General features: G+C 34.8%; 2 protein-coding genes and 1 long non-coding RNA gene across 9 annotated transcripts in view; 1 reads left to right on the plus strand and 2 right to left on the minus strand.

The window, feature by feature from the left end:
- The window catches only part of LOC106063306 (serine-rich adhesin for platelets-like), a 118,648-nt gene extending 117,646 nt beyond the window's left edge, over window positions 1–1,002 (minus strand). For all 6 annotated transcript variants that reach the window (XM_056020474.1, XM_056020471.1, XM_056020472.1 and 3 more), the window contains exon 1: window positions 834–1,002. The gene's annotated coding sequence lies outside the window, so the exon portion shown is untranslated. The remainder of the gene's footprint in view (window positions 1–833) is intronic.
- Window positions 1,003–1,993: 991 nt separating this feature from the next.
- LOC129924595 (uncharacterized) lies at window positions 1,994–6,386 on the plus strand. 2 transcript variants are annotated; one of them, XR_008776579.1, is made up of 4 exons: window positions 1,994–2,121; window positions 4,656–4,810; window positions 4,981–5,120; window positions 5,226–6,386. It is a non-coding gene; the product is annotated as an uncharacterized LOC129924595 (long non-coding RNA). The 2 variants fall into 2 exon arrangements; XR_008776578.1 differs by lacking the exon at window positions 4,981–5,120.
- A 9,141-nt stretch (window positions 6,387–15,527) lies between these two features.
- On the minus strand, window positions 15,528–21,043 carry LOC106063295 (PHD finger-like domain-containing protein 5A). Its single transcript, XM_013221630.2, has 4 exons — window positions 20,948–21,043; window positions 17,037–17,060; window positions 16,077–16,243; window positions 15,528–15,720 (listed from the first exon to the last, which is right to left on the minus strand). Exons 1-4 carry the CDS (start codon window positions 20,997–20,999, stop codon window positions 15,631–15,633), a joined length of 333 nt encoding a protein of 110 aa, XP_013077084.1. The 5' UTR covers window positions 21,000–21,043; the 3' UTR covers window positions 15,528–15,630.
- Between the last annotated feature and the right edge of the window lie 183 nt (window positions 21,044–21,226).

Below are 21,226 nucleotides of genomic sequence, written 5' to 3' on the forward strand. Positions count from 1 at the left end.
AAAAACGGCTCACTCTAGGGTCTACCCCACCCACATTTTTTCCAATTTTCCCTAACGACACACAACGACCATCTTATTTAACTAGAATACTTGATCAAAATCTAGAATTCTAGATTAAAACATTTAGATTCTAGATCTAGAGATTTACACAAAAATAGCGTATGTCTAGTCAGTCTAGATTCTTGCTCTAGTTTGAAATTATTTAAATTAAAATCTCAATCATCACTATCGAATCTAGATCTAGATGTAAATGTATTTGGAACTTTTTTTGCATTAAATAGACTATTAGAATATATATTCTAATGATGTAATATTGTAGAGCTGATTAGGTACGATCTAATAGTAGATCTAATATCTAGAATTCTAGATATCTATAATATATACCTAGATTCTAGATATATGTATTTGGATTTTTTTTTATTTTATTATTTAATTTTAATCTATATCTAGATTCTAAATCTAATCTAGATTATATATGATGATGATAATGACTTAAAAAAAAAAACTATCTAATCTAGACCTCTAGAAGTCAAAAACTATTAACTATTAACTATTATTCTTACAATCATAGTTTATCCTGGTTTATCAGTTTATCTAATATTCTAAACTGTTCAAATATTATATTTAAATCGTCGAAGAAATTTAATATTATTATTTTCAATATGTATTAAAATAGTAATATTACATCTACTAGACTTTTAGTATTTTAGATTATTCTAGATTAATTTAGAATCTAGATTCTAGATCTAGACTACAAATACTACATCTATTATTATTATTTTTTTAAATCTATTTCGAATCAATCGAAAATATAATGAAAAGAGAAAAATTACTGTAGATCTGGTATATCGAGATGATAGATCTAGATCTAGTATTATTATACTAGTGCTACAATAGATCTATAAGATAATAATAATCCTTTTTCATCATTGTTTGAATAAATATATTAGTCCGCTTAATCATGAATCTATCACAGTCACTACACTGACTATATAGCTACTCTACTATATAGCTACTCTAGATATATGTATTTGGATTTTTTTTTATTTTATTATTTAATTTTAATCTATATCTAGATTCTAAATCTAATCTAGATTATATATGATGATGATAATGACTTAAAAAAAAAAAAACTATCTAATCTAGACCTCTAGAAGTCAAAAACTATTAACTATTATTCTTACAATCATAGTTTATCCTGGTTTATCAGTTTATCTAATATTCTAAACTGTTCAAATATTATATTTAAATCGTCGAAGAAATTTAATATTATTATTTTCAATATGTATTAAAATAGTAATATTACATCTACTAGACTTTTAGTATTTTAGATTATTCTAGATTAATTTAGAATCTAGATTCTAGATCTAGACTACAAATACTACATCTATTATTATTATTTTTTTAAATCTATTTCGAATCAATCGAAAATATAATGAAAAGAGAAAAATTACTGTAGATCTGGTATATCGAGATGATAGATCTAGATCTAGTATTATTATACTAGTGCTACAATAGATCTATAAGATAATAATAATCCTTTTTCATCATTGTTTGAATAAATATATTAGTCCGCTTAATCATGAATCTATCACAGTCACTACACTGACTATATAGCTACTCTACTATGCACGGCGAAGAACACACTAGTCTAGTCACGCCTAACGCTACTTGGGCCTGATACTCAACTAAGCTCAACACATCGGTTGCTGGGCCTGGTTTACCGGACAAGCACAGCACACCAACAACCTTGATTGTTCAGCCGCCATGATAGGGTTTTGCTGGCGTACCATTGGCTGAGTGAAAAAAAATCCCCCCCTCTCCTCCCACCATCCTATCGCCCCCCCCCCCCCCATTTTCGACCCAAGGCCCCCAGAACTTGTATCTAGCCTCCTTCCCCCCTTCTCGTATTTAAATATATTCAGAATGTTATCTCCCTTCTCACCCCGCTCTTTTATGTTTTTTAGTACTATGCCGACCTGCTGGTTTTTTTTTTTCTTCCCGTTGCTTCAGGTCAGGCTTGACTTGATCGTGTAGTTCTTTCGGCCTAGTAAACATCGACCGATTTCATTTATCACCGGGGCTAGGGCCTGACAAACGTGTGTCATTCATATAAGCACAGTGAGTTGAACTCTATAAGCCCATCTAGTTGTACATACACGTGTGACTAGTGTAGAAGACGTGTTAAAGGATGTAATAATGAAACTATTGTTGCTATCAGCTATAGACCTACTATTGAGAGAGATACAAATTAGATATTTTTTCAATTTTGTTTTTGTATTAGGCCTACATTTGTTTTTTTATAATCTTCTATATTTAATTCTATATTGATTCTTGATATGAATGATGTAACTGACCTAGACTTCTTATTACAAAAGTTTTCTGGTCGTGTAGTAGACGCTCTGGACTGTCATCTCGATGGACCAGGGTTCGACTCTACCCGCCGCCATTACCCCCGCTGTTCTTTCAGAGGTTTGCGCTAGGATTTAATCATCTTCAATACCAGAGAAATATAGGAAACATTTCAAACAAAACAAATGGCGAAGAAAGATTAGGTGTTAGACGAACAGAAGGTGATTGAAAGTTGTATGTGTCATGGTCCAAAGCTCGGCGGGGGATTGAGGACACTGTTCCAGAAAGCAATGATCAAGCTCCATGTCAACTTGGATGCAACTCAGCCACTGCGCTTGACGAACTTCAAAACAGCGGTTCTCGGGGAGAAAGGAAAAGAAGGAAAGGTTCGGGCCTTTTTTTTTTTTTTGCATATTAGAAAACGTTGAAGGTCAATCTAGACGAGAGAACATCAGAAGGTCCAACAATTTAGACGAGAGAACATCAGAAGGTCCAACAATCTAGACGAGAGAACATCAGAAGGTCCAACAATCAAGACGAGAGAACATCAGAAGGTCCAACAATCTAGACGAGAGAACATCAGAAGGTCCAACAATCTAGACGAGAGAACATCAGAAGGTCCAACAATCTAGACGAGAGAACATCAGAAGGTCCAACAATCTAGACGAGAGAACATCAGAAGTCCAACAATCTAGACGAGAGAACATCAGAAGGTCCAACAATCTAGACGAGAGAACATCAGAAGGTCCAACAATCTAGACGAGAGAACATCAGAAGGTCCAACAATCTAGACGAGAGAACATCAGAAGGTCCAACAATCTAGACGAGAGAACATCAGAAGGTCCAACAATCTAGACGAGAGAACATCAGAAGGTCCAACAATCTAGACGAGAGAACATCAGAAGGTCCAACAATCTAGACGAGAGAACATCAGAAGGTCCAACAATCTAGACGAGAGAACATCAGAAGGTCCAACAATCTAGACGAGAGAACATCAGAAGGTCCAACAATCTAGACGAGAGAACATCAGAAGGTCCAACAATCTAGACGAGAGAACATCAGAAGGTCCAACAATCTAGACGAGAGAACATCAGAAGGTCCAACAATTTCCTCGTATCATTTAGATCTAGCGTCCATTGGATCCATGTAGCCAGTCTCCTTTTGTATGAAGTCGCAGCTTGCCCAGGGTTTCCAGACGTCCGCCAAAAGGAGGACATATCCTTTTTTTTGGTCATGTCCTCCGTCCGACAGGCATTGGCATGAATTGTGGAGATGTCCAGCGTTAACTGTAGTGACATATTATTCAACAATCGTTCATATCTTTTGGATAACTAAATGTTTTTGACAACCCCCTCCTTGAATAGGTTTCATACCAGCAAGGCTCTTCAAAAGTAACATGTTTATCAGAGAACATCTTTCAATGGTCAATGTCAATGTTGAAAATGCGTTTTCGCCAATGAACATACAGTGTACAAAAGAGACAGAGAGAGGCTGTACATTTACTCCTTGATAAGACATTTGACTTGTGACCAATAATGCGAATAAGATGTGCATTTCACACATAATCCATATTGACGCGAAAGATGAACAGTTGCGAAAAATCACTTTGTTATTTAATATACTATTTTTCGCAATCTTAAATTTACTAACATGTTTCATCAAACACATTGTAAGCCAAGCTGTGTGTGTCTGTGCGTGCGCGTGTGTGTGCATATTATCCACCTTTTCATGGGTTTGTCCTCCTCTTTGCTCTCCTCTGGTTGTGCATGTCCAGTAACCTTAAGCATGCCTAACTCATTCGAGCTCGTTCCCGTCAAAGTAAACCCAACAATCTTCTAGTGTAAGAGTATTGACTTAAATTAGTACTCAGCTTCCAGCTCCGGAGATCAGTATACAAAGACAACCACCACCAGAGGAGATTGTCATGCGGATTGCACAATGGATCTCATTCACCAATCGTAAACAAACAACATTTTGCCACGTGGTTCTCTATATCTTCTATACAACTTACGCAATCCATAATACGTGATACGTAATATTCATTGTTTTATCAATATTATCACGTGGCTAAATGTTGTTTGTTAACGATTGGTGAATGAGATCCATTGAGTATCGACAATTGTTTTACATCGTTGTGTTATGTTGTGTTTACTCCTCCGTGTAGCTTGTAGACTAGCTGTATGCTAGCATTTGGGCGATGTGTGAGCCTTTTTGGGGGCGATACTGCTGCGTGTTCCCCATTCTTATCTTATATAACACATCTATATTACATATTATGTATTATATTATACATTACTGAGTAGAGTACTTAGTGAAAATGCAACGGCGCCTGGTGATTACATATGCCCAACCTGCGATCGCAGCTGTGTATCAAGGATTGGCCTCTTTAGTCACACAAGAAGTTGCATAGGGAAAAGATCGTCTCTCGAGACGTAAAATGCCACAGCGTGAGTAGAGGGTAAGTCTACTTATATTCTTCTCTATCGTTATAGAGTTGCTCGTTACCGGTTCGCTATCCTATATAATACATAAAACACTGACCCATAATTTACAAATAGAAAAACAAAAGCTAATGAGATACTCAGAAAGACACTAAGATAGAGGCACATTTTTTATTCCATACGCTAGATCAAATTCATACAAGTGTTCCTTTTGCCATAGTGCCATTAAAGGATGGAATAGTTTGCATGAATCAGCCAGGAAACCAACAACTTAGCGGAGTTGAATTCATTGCTTAACATGCTTGAGTAGACTGACACACGAAATGAGTAGGACTTTAATTATTTTCTTTTTTGAAGTAACTTCTGTAAAATATAAGATAAGATTATAGTTTTTGTATAAATTATGGAAATTGCATATTTGTCTTGTTTTAGGGACACAGGCTTGGGACACGCAGTTAGAGTCAAGTTTGATCTGGGTGTCGACTGTAAACCCGTGTGGTCATCATCATCATCATCATCAAGCTCCATTTGAGTGAGGGCTTGATAGGCTCAAATTCTCTCTTGCAAAAGCCCTGGACAGAAGGCCTGTTGTCTTGCGTAGTGCATACACGTCACCATACAGGTCGAGAATTTTTGGTTTCCCAGAACTGTCGAGGCATGTGGTAGAGTTGCTCTAAAAGCTTTGTATGGGCCGTACTTCGTCGGTGACATTGTAGACCTGTATTGTATCTCTTTACCACAGTGTGCCAATTTGGCAAGTTAGTTCTTTTATCAATGTATGTTCATCTGAACGCATAACGCTAGCCTATATAACGACGTTATTATATTGATTAGTCGCCTTCGTTGATTACTATAATGAACCAGTGTTCATATCATCTCATTAAGCATAATCAATGCTTGTTGTTTGCATTACTTGTTTGGTTTAATTGATATATTCAATTACTAAACTATTAGGGGTGCCCGGGAAGACGAGCTAAGCTTGTAAACATATGACCCATGACTGTGATGAACAATTTTAATTTGACTTATAAGTTAACACTTTTAGTTGTTTTTTATTTTGTTTTTCTTTTGTTGTTTTTGTGTGTATGTTAATTTTTACGTTGCCTAGCTATAACGGAAGTGGTCAAACAGAAAGTGTTATTGATTTGGATCAAACATTTGATATTTTGACTCGTTATGTGCTCAATAATTTTCAATTTTAAGAAAAAAAAAAGTTTTTTTCCCTCGTCTTCGTCCGATGCTAGAGTTACGCCCCTCCAGCAGATGTAAATTTCCACGGTGCACCCAGCTTGAAATAATAGGCCACTAACCTGGTATTGGTCAGAGAATAAAAAGTATATGTAATGTTGTAATGGCCAAACGTCGCCTTTTTTAGTTCAAGAAACAAGAAAGATGAACACGTCACATGATTTCAAAAGTAACTTTACGTTTTGCAAACATTTTCATTTTTAAGACTCTATGTCTCTCTCTATCTCTCTCTCCTATTTTTTTTTTTAATTTCATTTATTTGAATGCATATCTACCATTTCGATCAAATTCTTGCCAAAAAAAAAAAAAGGTGCATAAGTCGTTCATTTCCTGGAAATCTCAGGCTCTCCTAATTCTCTCACATACACACACACTCATAACAATACTGTGTGAATCAGACCTTGTATTCCCCCAAACGGTTGAATTAACATATAAAAAAAAAAAGATAAACTCACTGACTGTACGATATGAGTCAGCTGGTATAAACCTTAATGAGATTTACACTTTTTTTTTTTAGGGATGTGAATGTGTTGTTATCTAAAGTATGCCTTTACAGGAATGTATACCGCACCTCCCCCACCTGCATATATTTTGGAACTTGGAAAAATTCAATGTAAATTGTAAGTGATTTGAGATTTTTTTGAATCCAAATTGTTGCATTTTGTGATGGATGTAGAAGTACATATATATAGACTAAATAAATATGCGGATGACGAGGAGATTCAAAAGGATGGACATACTACCATAGCTGTTTCCTTGCTATTTTATCCTGTGCCCCCCTCCTTTTCCACATAAAACAGAGTGTCGCTTGGACACGCCCACTTTCCCCAGCGTTTACCGTGTGCAGTGTCAGGATGTGTTGATGGTGTCGGTCTACCATCGCACCTCTTCGCTGTGTGCAAATATTGAAACCGTTCAAAAAGATTGTCCCCCCTCCCCCCAAAACCCTTTTCTCTGTTGTTGTTTTTTCGTTGCAGTAACAAAATCCATGTAATACCGTGTGAGTATTTACTATTTACTTCATCTACCCCAGCCGTTCCACGGGAGGTTGGGGCTGAGTTGTAATAAACTAAAAGTCTGAAAGAAAACCCAAAACAGAATGCTACAGAAGCTGGACATCGAGACTAGTAAACTATGCCCTTGTGGAGTATCACCAGAGAATGCCAACCACGTCCTCTAAAGCTGCATACTCTATTGAGGGGATCAAACAAGACTCCAAAATCTATGGAGAGCTGCCTGATCTGGAAATCAGCTCATGATCTGCTCATCTCATACATAGGACTGCTCACCTGAAACCTCCAACATAAAGAATAAGAACGAAGAAGAAGAAAGAAGATCCTAAACGTGTAAAACAATGAACGATACTCAAGAAATGAGTCAGACACGACAAACGTTATGTGTCCAGATGTCAATAATTAATCAAAATGGACAACTCACGCGTTTAAACGAGATGAGTGACACTGACCAAAAGTGCAAGCAAAGAATTTTTGATTCTCTCTACCAAAGAACGAAATCAACGATGTGAATGACCCAACGCAAATTTGGCTATATATATACACCCGTTGATTTGTTTCCAGCCTTCTTTTCTTTTTTAAAATTTTAATAAATGGCCACATTTTAACGACCAACCTAACATACTTTTTTTTTTTAGCCCGTGAATTAGTGTATCTGTTGCAATGAAATTTCAAGGCCCGCTCTCTCTTTCCCTCCCTCTCTCTCTCTCTCTCTCTTTCGTTATATGAAATAATTTTGTTTGTTGTTTTAACCTGCGAATCGCAATTTCTACGACATAGACTTCTGACTTGATTTTGAAAGAACCTGCTTTATGATGCGCCTTCCGACACATGCACGCTCTCCTATTTTGGGCCCTTAAATTTTAGTAGCACTTTTACTCATCCTCTGCCCTCCTCCCGTCAACAACAAAAAGTGAGTCCTTCGTAGGCTACACATTCTCGTAGCCCTTTCTACATGTATCTTGGTATTTTGTTCTCTAAATAAAAGAATATCAATTTGGTTTTATCAATTGTAATCGTTTATTTGACCCCTATAGATCTATCTATTAATGCTTATAGGATTGGTTTTGTTTTAATTAAGGCCGCATTTAAAAGGAAGCGGAAATGACGTAAACAATATTAAAAATATGTAGACTTAGGAAAAACAAAAAAAATGCTTTTAGAATACGGAATTGGTGATATTTTTAAAAATGTTTTATGTGTAGACTGCGGCCTTTGGGTGAAATACGAAAACAAAATATGAAGGTTTGATGCTAAGCTTGCGGTTATTCGCGAATAGCTGTCGTCAAATCCGGTTCTTAGTTAGCATTTTGGAGGTAAAAGGAACCTGCGGATCTGCACGACATTTTAAGAGATCTCTTGATTAAAGAGTCAGTGATTGTTTTGTTTTAGTTAATATATATGTGTGCGTGTATGCGTGTGTAGTTATATTAAGCAACACAACCACAGGTCAGACTATTCTATCCGGATGAGAACTTTGACGATGTCACAGTGTTGAGTGTGTGAGAGTTATTAATTAGTTTCATAGTTGTTATCAAAGCTCACCGATAGACTTGACAGAGACCAGACAAAGGTTAGGACAATGTCAATTAGGTGTTTGTCTTGTAGAGAGACTGATATGTGGGTCGGGACAGACATTAGTAATGTTAGTTTAGGCGTAGGCTAGATAGACTACTCAGCCTATATAGAGTAGAGTTTGGGGCAGTTGGAACACAGCGCCATGTAGTGTTAGCTGGGGCGTGTGTCGTGTGCTAGGCGTTTTCTGGTGAACGACACATACAGACATTGGGAGCAAGTCGCCGAGGCTGGCTCGCGATCTTGGCTCCAAGAGGTGTGAGTTGTTTGCCAGAGACAACATGTAGGAACTAATTCTTAGGGACCAGGAGTGACAGTCTTAGTGACATTCTGACAGTCTGGGTAGCAGTCTTTAGCATGAGGCAGTCTAAGCGTAGAGACACTGAATAGATGTTAGCGACAGTGGCGTAGTCAGCAAGACAAAGAGCGACATGCAGTAATTCACATCAGATGACATGAACAGCGGTACTGAACTCTGATGCAGTCTGCGGCGTTGGGTCCAGTGCATGGAGGATGGAGCAGCCGCGGTGGTCTGATTGGCATGGTTTAATTGCTGTTTTGTTGATTATGTCTTTATTGTTTATTATGTTAACAGATATCATAGTTTTATTAGTACATAGTATTGAAGCCACTTGTCTTATGTTATTAATTTTATGTTATTCATAATATATGTTTGTAGTTATCAATTCATTTCATCAATCTATCATTACATGTATTACATTATTTTAAAGTGGCCATCGATGCCCTATTTAGAACATTAAATATTAGTTTTAATTAGAGAGTTTGACTTTATTATGAGTATTCATTATGTGGTCATTGATGTTGTGACATTGTTGTCATTAGTTTAATTTATATACATTCAAAGTAGTTACACGCACCAAACGTGAGAATCATTGCTAGATGAAAGAGCCAAGATTATGAAGTGAGTGGGTTCGTGACAGACGAGAACAAAACAGTGCTAGTAACAACGAAAAAACCTAAATCGGTTGAAGTTGATGAATAATAAAACCAAAGAAGAACATCCTGATCATACACACTTACCTATTCACTGTGTTCTTCATTAGGAAAATCTTTAGGCCTAGTGAGACTTCTAAATGTTTGTTTGTAAAATGTTCCTTCAGAGATGAAGATAACTACATCCTAGCCCAAATCTTCCGCATGACGACGTCAATATTCTCAATTTGTCATTTAACTCAGAAACAGAATCAGTCTCGGAAAAAAACAACAACTCGCTAATTTGAAATTACATAAGCCACAAGATTTGTAGAAAAATGTGTCGAATGGCTATCTCCTCTTTTTGCAACATTTCTCGACTTTGAAAAGGCCTTTGATAGTTTCGCCAGATATTCTATCTAAGTAGTAATGAGACATAACGGGATCCCAAATAAAGTAAAAGCAATAATCAAAAACCTTTATGATGGTTTCACCTGCCAAGTAGCTCTCGTCAAAGTTCTCATCCGGATTTCAGAGGAATTTCTAGTCACAACAGATGTTAAACAGGGATGTCTTCTTTCACCACCCCTGTTAAATTAAAAAAAATATAGCTTTTATATAGGGCTACTTACATGCTTATAATAATAATAATAATAATAATCTTTATTATCCGTAAGGAAATTTGTCTTACAATTTGTGCATTACACCAAACAAAAAACATTATAATTATAAGAAACCAAAGTGTACATTCACACCAGACTCACTCATAATTTACATGTGACAAAGTTTATACCAGATTGTTCTTATTTAATGATTTGATTGCCAGGGGAACAAAAGAGTGTTTGTGTCTGTTTGTCTTTGCTATCGGTGTCTAGTATCTCTTTTGTGAGGTAAAATCACAAAATCCTGACACAAAGGGTGATTCTTTATTTCGAGGATCTTGTTAGCTTTTTTATAGATGTTTGTCTCAAACAACTGCCCAAATGGGGTTTGTTTTTTGACAATGATTTTGCCAGCAGCATTTAGAATTCTATTATAAAGTTTATTTTTATTTTTAATGCTCAGATTGCCATACCAGGCAGTGATATTGAAACTTAAAATATTGCAGATGTGAGCGTGATAAAACAGAGCCAAGGCCTTTTCGCTAACATTAAACGAGGACAGTTTTCTTAGTAATCGTAATCTTTGCTGCCCTTTTTTGCTGATATAATCAGTATTTGCAGTAAAATTTAGTTTATTGTCTAGGATAGTACCAAGGACCAAGGTATTTAAAGGTTTGCACAATTTCAATAGTCTCTCCAGCTACAGAAACAATATCATTTTCCTTCTTGTCCCTACGAAAATCGATTATCATTTCTTTGGGTTTTTTTTTTTACATTTAATAATAAAAAACTATCTTTACAGTATTTTTCAATGTGTTCTATTTCTTTGAAATACTCATTTACGTCTGAGCTCTCTGAGAGCAGAGCAAGAAGAGCCGCATCATCAGTGAATTTTGTGAAGGAGCAACAAGAACTATCTGATTGAAAATCATTGGTGTACAAAATGAACCACAATGGCGATGTCACAGCCCCCTGGGGCGCCCCTGTGTTAACTATGCGTTCATTAGATATAACATTGTTTACCCTAACCCTCTGAGCTCTCTGGGTCAAAAATTCATTAACCCATAGTATTATTTATGGACTAATCTGCAACGCTTTCATCTTTTCAATGAGTAAATGAACTTGTATAGTGTTAAAAGCTGATGAGAAATCAATAAAGAACAATCTTACATAAGTGTTCGGTAAGTCCAGATGTTTGTAGACACAGTTTAAAATATTTAGGATGGCATCGTCTACACCTTTACCCTTTTGGTAAGCAAATTGTAAAGTGTCTGACTTAATACAAAGAACTATGGGGGTATCTGGGAGGTTTTCCGTGCTGCCTTTAGGCGCTCAGTAAACACAACGCTGCTAGAGTCGGGTGTCGAACCTCGAGTCCCCTTCATTGGTAGCCAAGTTCAAGCGTACTTAGCCTCTCGACCATGCATCCCACGTTCCTTGTAGTATTGGTTTGGGTCACAAAAGAAGCTATCTCTAATTCACGGAAGGAATCCAATGGACTTTCACACAAAAAGATCTGAAATTCGCAGAAGACATAGCCTTATTATCGCACGGACTACAGGATATGCAAGAAAAGGTCACAGCTTTAAGTGAAGTAGAAAAAAGAGAAGCCGTGAAAATAGACCACCAAAAAAAAAAAGGACTTAAAGTAAACAACAAACAAAATGCAGACATAGAACTGGATTCTCAGACCATAGACCAAGTAGATAGTTTCCTATACCATGGGAGTGGAGTCAATGGCGTCACTAGGGTCTGTGTCACCCGGTGCGGTAAGCTCAGGGTGTCACCCCTCCTCCCAACAACAGTCTCCAAACATTTCCCACCATTGTTACGAGAATGTAAAATCAGTATCTATTCTATTTTAAATGTGATTGATTATGACATTTTATCCATGGTTATTACATATATTAAAATGTAAGTTTATTAAATAAGAAACAGACTTAACATCAACTTAGACTTTAAAGACTTTTACACTTTACGGAACCTGTTTAGCATTGTGCTGTGCTAACCTTATTCAAACTTTTACTACCATCTAAAATATTTTAGAATCTAGACCAAAAAAATGTTCGCCGCCCCCTTTTGTCATTAATTGGTCCAACTTGTTTCAGTGTTTCTGTACTTTAGAAACTCACTTTCTTTGGTTGTAGCTTGCATCATTTCTCCTAGTCAGAAATCGCATGTTACAAAAATAAATGATAAGAAGAAGTGTACGGGCTGAATCTGAAGTGTGAGAAACATTGGAGGCAAATGAACAGTGTTTCTCAAACTTTTACCTTTGTTTTTATTTTCTAGACAATAGGTTTCGGGAGGCTGTTAAGAATGTAATGAAAAAGAAAAGACTTAAAGACATACCGGTATAATTCTGACAAAATTTTTAGTTTGTATAAATATTCACATTATGTTTAGAATCGTAATGAACGAAGTGAATGTTTGTTAAAAGCTAGTCCGTTTAGCTTTTGGTTTCCTAAATATTATTTTGTAAATAATTTTTAAGTCTTTTGTAGATTCAAAAAGCTCTTGCTGGAAATAGCATAAGAGAAGAATCGTCTTTCCCCCACCTCCCCCGCCTAGCGAAAAGATCTAAGGGAAGCTCCGTTTTCCTGCCTTCTGGGCTTCATATTGTTTTCCTACGTCTATAGCGCTTTGTTGTCTCGCAGTAAACTGAGCCCATGTCAACAAATGTAAACTATAACAGTCAAGGACGTTCCAATGTTGAAGTGTTTCTTCGCAATCAGAGCGCTGTATTCATTCAAGTTTTCAAAAAGTAAAAGTCGCAATTCAATCTAAGTCTAATGAAGAAGGAGAGATATTCGAGCTACACATAGCGCACGTATGACTGTATTTGGCGTGTATTGACCTAGAGGACGTCACCCGGTGAGGAGCGCACCCCTGCACCTGCCTAGTGACGCCACTGACTGTAATCACTGTATCGAAAGAAGACATTAAATGTCATAAATCTAGTGCGTCAGACATTTACTCACCTAAAACCAACCTGGAAATCTCCCCCCCCCCATCTCTAATAAGACTAAAATACGAATATTGAACTCTACTGGCAGTCCTACTGTATGGTTCTGAAACATGGAATACACCTGAAGCAATAACAACAAAAGTACAGACCTTCATCTACAGAGAACTATCTTACAAATACACTGGTATGACCAAATAGAAAACACCAAACTGTGGGAGATGGGTGGACAGAGAAATATATAGAGGTGCAGATCTTAGAGAGAAAGTGAAGAGATGGATTGGTCACACTCTTAGAAAAGATACCAACAGCTGAGCTAGACAGGCCATAGAGTGGAACCCCCAGGGAACTAGACGTAGAATAAGACCAAAAAGAACGTGGCGACGCAGTGTACTAGATGAAGCCAAGAAGACAGGAAAGAGCTGGGAAGCCATTAAAACACTAGCAAGAGACCGTGGAGAGTGGCGTGTTTTTACTGAAGCCCTATGTTCCATGAGGAACACAGAGAGAAGATGATGAGACACAAGTTATGATGTTAAGAACCAACAAATTATGTAACTGTGTTCAATGTATATGCTACTTCCCTGAAGTACTATGAAGTAAAATGCTTCTATTTTGGATCCACAGAAAGAAATCTCCGAGCAGGCAGTTGCCTGAACACTGCTAGAGAGTTAATGGTGACTGGTAACAAATCTCTTGAACTATTGGTACAACCGTCAGACAGTAATAAAAAAACTTTTAGAATTATGTCGATACAAATCAGTCATTCAAAGGGACAGAGTTTATAAACATTATCAACAAGTCAAATATAAATATACGGGAACTGGTACTTAAAAACATTATTGAAATTGCATTAATTATTTCGAATCAGTCATGTAGGCTAATTTATTTTTAGTAGGCCTACAGTGCTAAACTAACACTCATAAATGTGTTCTATCAGAATTTTTTTTTTATTTTTAATTGATATTGTTTAACGCTGACCAGTGGGGTGTGGTTATATTTGAGAAGGTTTCCTTGCTGCTTTATCAAAAATATTTTCCCTTAAAGTTGCTCGATTCTGAATTCGAGCCTTCACGATGGTAGGCCGACATGTTAGCCCTAGAACTATTCAAGTACCATACTTATACAAGACGTTTTTTAGTGTATTGTTAGTTTAAAACTTTTATCGAACGATCCAATTCTCTGTACACAAAGCTTATCTCCCCTGACCTTAGTAGGCCCTAATGTCTCTTTACAAAACAAAATTAATTAATGATGACTAATTGATTTCATTGTTCATTGATTCGTGTGTTGTCATCAACAACAAACGACAATAATTGTATGCCTACAAAGTTTCAACTTCATCCAAGAACGGGAAGTAAGAGAACAGAGGGATTTGATAGCAGTCTTGCTAAAAGGGGCAATAATTACATACCTACATCTTATTATATGTAATTGTATCTTTAAACAAATTATGTGCGAAATGAATTTCTCTTCATTATTTTGTTCTTGGGATTCAGAAACGTAAAATTCTATTATAATAATCAAAATTAGAAAAGTTAAATAACAATAATTTAAATTATATTTTTTTCTCATACAAGTTGCATTGGCATGTTGCACAGAATCATCCAATCAGAAAGTTGACTCGCACTGCATAATAACTGAATATGTGTCAGCTTGCAAATTATGCATACATTACCGGCCAAGCACGAACTCTAGCATTCTCTAAAATGCATAGACCAAGTATGAAATGCTAATGTTTCGATTTAGAACACCACTGACTGCTACGGGTCACTATAAAATTACAACATAAATGATACAAAGTTTTGGTAAGCTACTATGAAGCAGTGTATGGATTTATTTGATATATTGGCTGTCCCTACAGTACACATAGCCCATTTCCCTTTTGGACACACGTAGTCTCTTGGTCAACTTTAAAACCATATAGAATTCAAACAATTTATAATATGATTGATTCAGATCTTTAAATAAATGACAAGGAACAAAAACTATAATATTGTTAAGTTCCACCTATTGTACAATATCATTTGCTATTACCTCCCTTTGCTTAAAAATTCCAATAGCACAATTACAGCTTGAACTAGTCTGTGTTGAGCAAATATATTGAAGCCAAAATAAAATACAAAATAAAAACATCCACACTTTTACTATTCCAAAACTTTCTACAAGTGGAATTTTACATTTAAATATCAGTTTCTTATCTACTTTCAGTCTTAGAATGACTGTGTTCACTGTCACTAGCCTTTAAGAGTTTTTTAGGACTATTAGTTACATATTTGTTTGTCAAGTGTTATCATCGGCAATGCTATCAATTGTATATTTGTGTATTATCAAATAACATATTAACATCTTTTTTCTTTACTAATGCTTAAAAAAATAATACTAACAAAAGAAAAAGTATGTATACAAATGTTACTGTTATTTATTATGATACATTTACAAATGAATAACAAATGCAAGACAACGTTGTAAAAAAAAAAAAAAAAAAATTTGTCAAGGAACTATCTTTTCTTAAAACCATATTTCTTTCTCTCATAAAACAAGTCTGTTTTGGCACTGCCAAGGTTAACTATCTTCGGACAGCCATCTCTCTGAAATATATTAGGAAAAGAAATCACATCATTATATTTAGATATCGATATACAGAAACAATGTCAAAATTCTTTTAACACTTAAGAATCAATAATTTACACAAGAAGAATATTAAACATATGCAGGTCAAATAATATATGACCAGGATGTAAAGGTATCTACCCATTTACAAACCTTGCAATCAATGGGGGCAGATACAAATTTATGTAACTAAAAATTATATCATGCAAGCCTTTACAGAAATAAAATTTGTATATATGTTCTCTCTTAAACTGTTGATGCAAGTGTCAGAAAAAAATAAGTTGTAGAACTATATCAGTAGTAATGTGACTATGAGAAACAAGAAAAACCTTACATCTTTTTCCATAATGGTGCACTCTTTGCAATAATAAGCATCTGACACACCAGGGCCTCCACATATGACGCAACGTCCTTGATATGAACCATAATTACATTCATCACATATCCTGACTAATGTACATGGTCGGACATACGAGTCACATATGACACATTTACCATCACCTAGAATTAGAATGGAAAAAAAAAAGTGTTTCAAAAACAGCCTAACATTAAAAAAAAAATATTTATATAATGGAACATAGAGGTCTTCTATAGCCTCTTTTTTTTTGTCTGGGTGGGTGTTTTGAATAAAAACATGTTTATTTTAAGGTGACAAACTGGCCTTTAAAAAGTCAGTGAAATTTTTCATTTTTACAAAAATAAAAAAAAAAATGGATAAGCTACTGTACAAATTGATCAGGAAACTGTGAGCTATAAAAAATGACTAAGATAGATACAGTCTTCATTTCATTTTTTGTTTGTGGGTTTTAATAATGTTTTCACTAGGATGTTCCTTCATTCTTCCCAAACAGTGTTTGTAAAATCTTTTACGCTCATTCTTCCTGTTACCGAGATAGGCAATCAACTGCTTCAATAATGGGTTTCAGATTCCAACTTAGCCCTAGAGGTAGAAGGCATTTATCCAATAGCCACAGTAGGGCATTAGGCCTGGGCACATGATGAAGACATTTCTATATCTTACTGGCTATATTTATCAAGCCAAAGAAATGATAACTGTGTTTGACTTACTGATTGCTATTGATCAGCCGTTAATTTTGACAACATGTTTAATGATGATGGGGGAGAATAAATTAAAGGTGAAATAAATCAATTAAAACGTACTTAGTTAATCAAACTTAAAAAAAGACAACTTAACTGACATATATGTTAAGAAGTGATTTAAGTGTTTTATTGATAAGCACTAGTGACTGATTGAACTTGATAAAAATACACAAAAATCATCAAAACAACTTACATTTTTCACATAGTCTGCCAATGGCTAAACAAACAAACAAAACAAAAAGACATTAAAAAACAATTTAGATTTATTTAATAACAGTATTCTAGTTTTTCAACAAAAAAAAAATTAAGAAGATTTTTAGACCAATTTTTTATAAATTCATTACTAAAACCAAACTCAGATCTTAGATCCCCAGCTGGCTTAAGGAAGGGGGGGGGGGTGCAGATGAAAATTCTCCATTTAGGGCAGCAAAGGACAGGGTTAAAACCATCAAGAGGGCAGTCCAGAGTGCATAGGCATAGTAACCATATGACAATGACCAGGCTGCCACCCATTAGATCTATACAGATTCTATGTCTATCTACTATCTACATCTAGTCACTAGTGACTACTGTTTTACTTAAGATTATAGTTTATATAGCTATAGATCTCAATTTTTAAATCTAGAAAAATCGAAGTCTAATTCTAGATAACTTTTTCTTATTTAGTTTATTATTATTATAACAGCATCAAAACTGCTAACTCTGACTTACTATTTACTGTGACTAACACAACAAAAAAAGTACAGTAGTGAGTAGATCTAGATTCTGTAACTAACTCAAGTCAAAGACTAGACAGATAATGAATAGATAGAAATAGAACTAGTACCGGTGCTATAGTAGATTCTTATATCTGAACAACCACTTTTGGGAACTAGGTCAAATTTTTATTTTATTTTTTTATTTGGAGAAAGTTTAACTTAGCAGATTCTTATTCTTCAACTAAAGGACAATAAAAATAGCTGTGTTCCTTTGTATTACCACTCATACTCAAGATTTTATTTTTAAAATAAATTGGGTCACTTCATGCTCCTATTTGAGCTTTCCCCTTCATTCGACACTGAGCACCGTCAATAAACACCACTATGTAATTGCTAATAAATTATATCTGTGTTAATAAAAATTATTTAGATTTTTAACTATGTGTAGAAACAGACAGAAATAAATCTATATAGATTATAGATCTATAAATTAATTATTATAATTAAATAAACATGATATTTTCAACTAGGCTACATCAGACATGCCTACCCCCAAGACCCAGAATGTGGAACACTCAGGTTGAAAATGTGGAATTTTGAGCCCCAATGTGGAACATAAACGCGTTTGTTAGCAATACTGTACGCAATATAAATAAAACTTCAATTATATTACTTTAAAAACAACAATAGCATGCTTCTTATAAATTAGATGTAAATATTATAATTAAAAGTAAGAAAACCTTTAATTCATAATTATGTCCTTTATTTGAAATCAATAGTTCTTAACTCCTAAATGATGAATTCTAACTAAAATGTATTCTAATGACCTAGACTCAAATGTTACTAATATCTATTTTTATTTGTTACTTCTAGATATAAATCTACTGACTAGATCTAGATTATTCTAGATCTACTTGATTATCTATCCTTTTCTAGGGCTCTACTCTAATCACTCTAATAACCCTAGAAGTTGTCTCTAGTTCTAGATCTAACTAAAATAATTTAAGAGTCTACTAGTGACTTACCTAGTCTAGACCTACATCTAATAAGTCCTAATAAGTCTAAGAACACAGATTATAAAAATAATATTATAGATTATAGATCTAAATATTAATGTCTAGTCAGTCTAGATCTATACTAATCTATAGACTTATTCAACTTATTGAGAACTAGATCTAAATAAATAGTAATTTTATTACATAATAAACTAGAATCTAATCTATCACCTTCTAAGTCTATTTCTAGACAGATCTCTAGAGATTTAGCAGAAGTGCTAGTCCTACTTTTACTTTAATATCTAGAAACTAAACTAATAATTAATTTAGACTATAAGATGTAATAATACTAATAAGTAGAATAGTAGATCTAACTGTAGCCTTATTTAGGCCTTAGCCTTACTGTGTCTAATAAAATTAATTACATTTAGGTCTAGATCTAGATCTTTAATAACGTATTTTAAAAAAAAAATCCTTTTCTAGATTAATTAGGACTTAGAAACCTAAGAAACCAGTTGAGTTAGTGTTAGTTACTGTTAGAATAGTGACAATACTCTGATTATACTAATTATAGACTCCAATAGTGGCAATACGGCAAATGAGCCAAATGCAATTCCAATTGCCAATAGTCTAGAGATAGAGTAGTCTAGAGTCTAGATCTAGATCTAGTCTAGACTAGTAGTAAGTACTGTAACTTAAGTACTAGTAAGTAGACTAAGTAGTATAGCCATTGTCGGGAAAAGAAAGGGATTTGAATGAAACATTTGGCTTATTAGCATAATTAGCACTTACTAGATTCTAAGAATAGATCTAGATCTAGTATCTAGACCTAGAGTACTAGATCTATGTCTAGATCTAGCTCAACCTTATCTTCGTAAATTTAGGACACACCGGGTCCGGGAGAAGATGAAATGTAAACAATAAACACAGACCTATATATATTTTATTTTGCATTCAGTATTTTAATTTCGCATTATTAATAAATAATGAAAAATCGGCGATTTTTTTTTTTTTTTTTTTGTGTCGGAATTCAGACTTGGCGGAACAAAAAATCGTGAATGCGGAACGGCGGAACATGTGAGCTTTTTTGATGCTTTTGCGGGACGGTTCCGCATAATGCGGGACTGTAGGCATGTCTGCTACATGTATTCTCTTTCTTTTAATTCCCATCCAAGGACCCTCTTCTTGTTTTCATAATTTGGATGTTCGTTTTGTTACACCTTAACACCCCCTCCCTCCCGTAGATGCTTATAATTCTTTTATGACTCTCTCCCCCTTCCCTCCACTACCTGTTTGATAGGTTGTGACACTACACGCTTAGTGTATACCTCTCCTCACCGCCAGCTCACCTGGCGTGATCACCTGCAGTAGGCATAGTCTTTGGCTTCAAATTAGCAGCGCACACTTTTTCTTTCATTCATAAATTATATATTCTAGATATCTCGATCTAGGTCATGTTTATTCATTGAAAAAATCATAGATTTATTAATCCCAATAATATTTCTTATTTCTTCTTATTATTATTATAAAGGAGAATGTGTTAAAATTCATTATTATTCGTTGGAACACCTCCTTTTTTAATTTTATTTAACAGCTATCAGTATAAATGTGATTGGAATGTCTTTCTAAAGATGTTGGGAAGCTTATTTTGATATGCCCATCAACCTACGACCAAACAGGCTCATAATATAGCCCTCATCCCATACATGGGTATGAATTGCCAGGGAAGGTTAAAACAATATCTTTACATTTATACATGGTTACCGAGAATCTAAAAAACTTTGGAAAAGCGGAACAAAAATACAGGAACTTATCTAACATTGGACATGCACAGTCCCGAAACGACGTTTTTAGCTCCAAAAATGAAAAAAAAAGAATTACAAACAAAAAAAGTGATGCGATTACTGAAGGAGAATTTGATGGGGTGTCCCTTACATAAGAGCCTCCTCTAGATCTAGATATTATATTCTATTTTTATGTAAAATCACAATGAGTCTGAAAGAAGAGTCTACTAGTACTACAACACCAACACAGGCTCTGGCACTGGAAATCCAGTCATCATACTTGAGACTTAGTAGAGATATATACTATAGATTTAGACATCGAAACTTCTTCAAACTTATCACTGAACTCAGTTCTGGATAAATAAATAATAACACCAATCAGACCAATGACTTAGTCCCTGACGTTGTGACGTCGTTGTGATGCGCCCTAAAAAGTCTAGTTAAGTCTACTTAAGTGCAAGTGGCTGGCTAATAAAGACTAAACTAAATAAAAGTCTAGTAAAGTTGAATCTAGATTTATTCAATTGCTATTGTTTACAACTGAATTAACCAAATATTTCTAAATATAGATCTAATATATATATTGTAAGTCTCTATATTTAAATCTATCTAGAACAGATGTATTACCAACTCCAGGTTGTTTTCGGCAAAATATCAGATCTGGATGATGCTTAGCCATTATTAGATTACTATAAAATAAGAGAAAAAAATAATGCACGTTTCTTCGCATTTGTTGCTAAAATTATCAAGGTTTTTTTATGTAGAGTCTAAACTACAGAAAAAAAAGTTATATTATTCTCTTGGAATTTTATAATTCATTAAATGTGCAGTTGATAGATCTATGGAAAAAATATTTTTTACCATTTCAATTAACTTGATAATTAGATCGATATCTAGATCTATTTT

This window comes from Biomphalaria glabrata, chromosome 2, assembly GCF_947242115.1.
Source record: "Biomphalaria glabrata chromosome 2, xgBioGlab47.1, whole genome shotgun sequence".
Taxonomy (NCBI): Eukaryota; Metazoa; Mollusca; class Gastropoda; family Planorbidae; genus Biomphalaria; species Biomphalaria glabrata.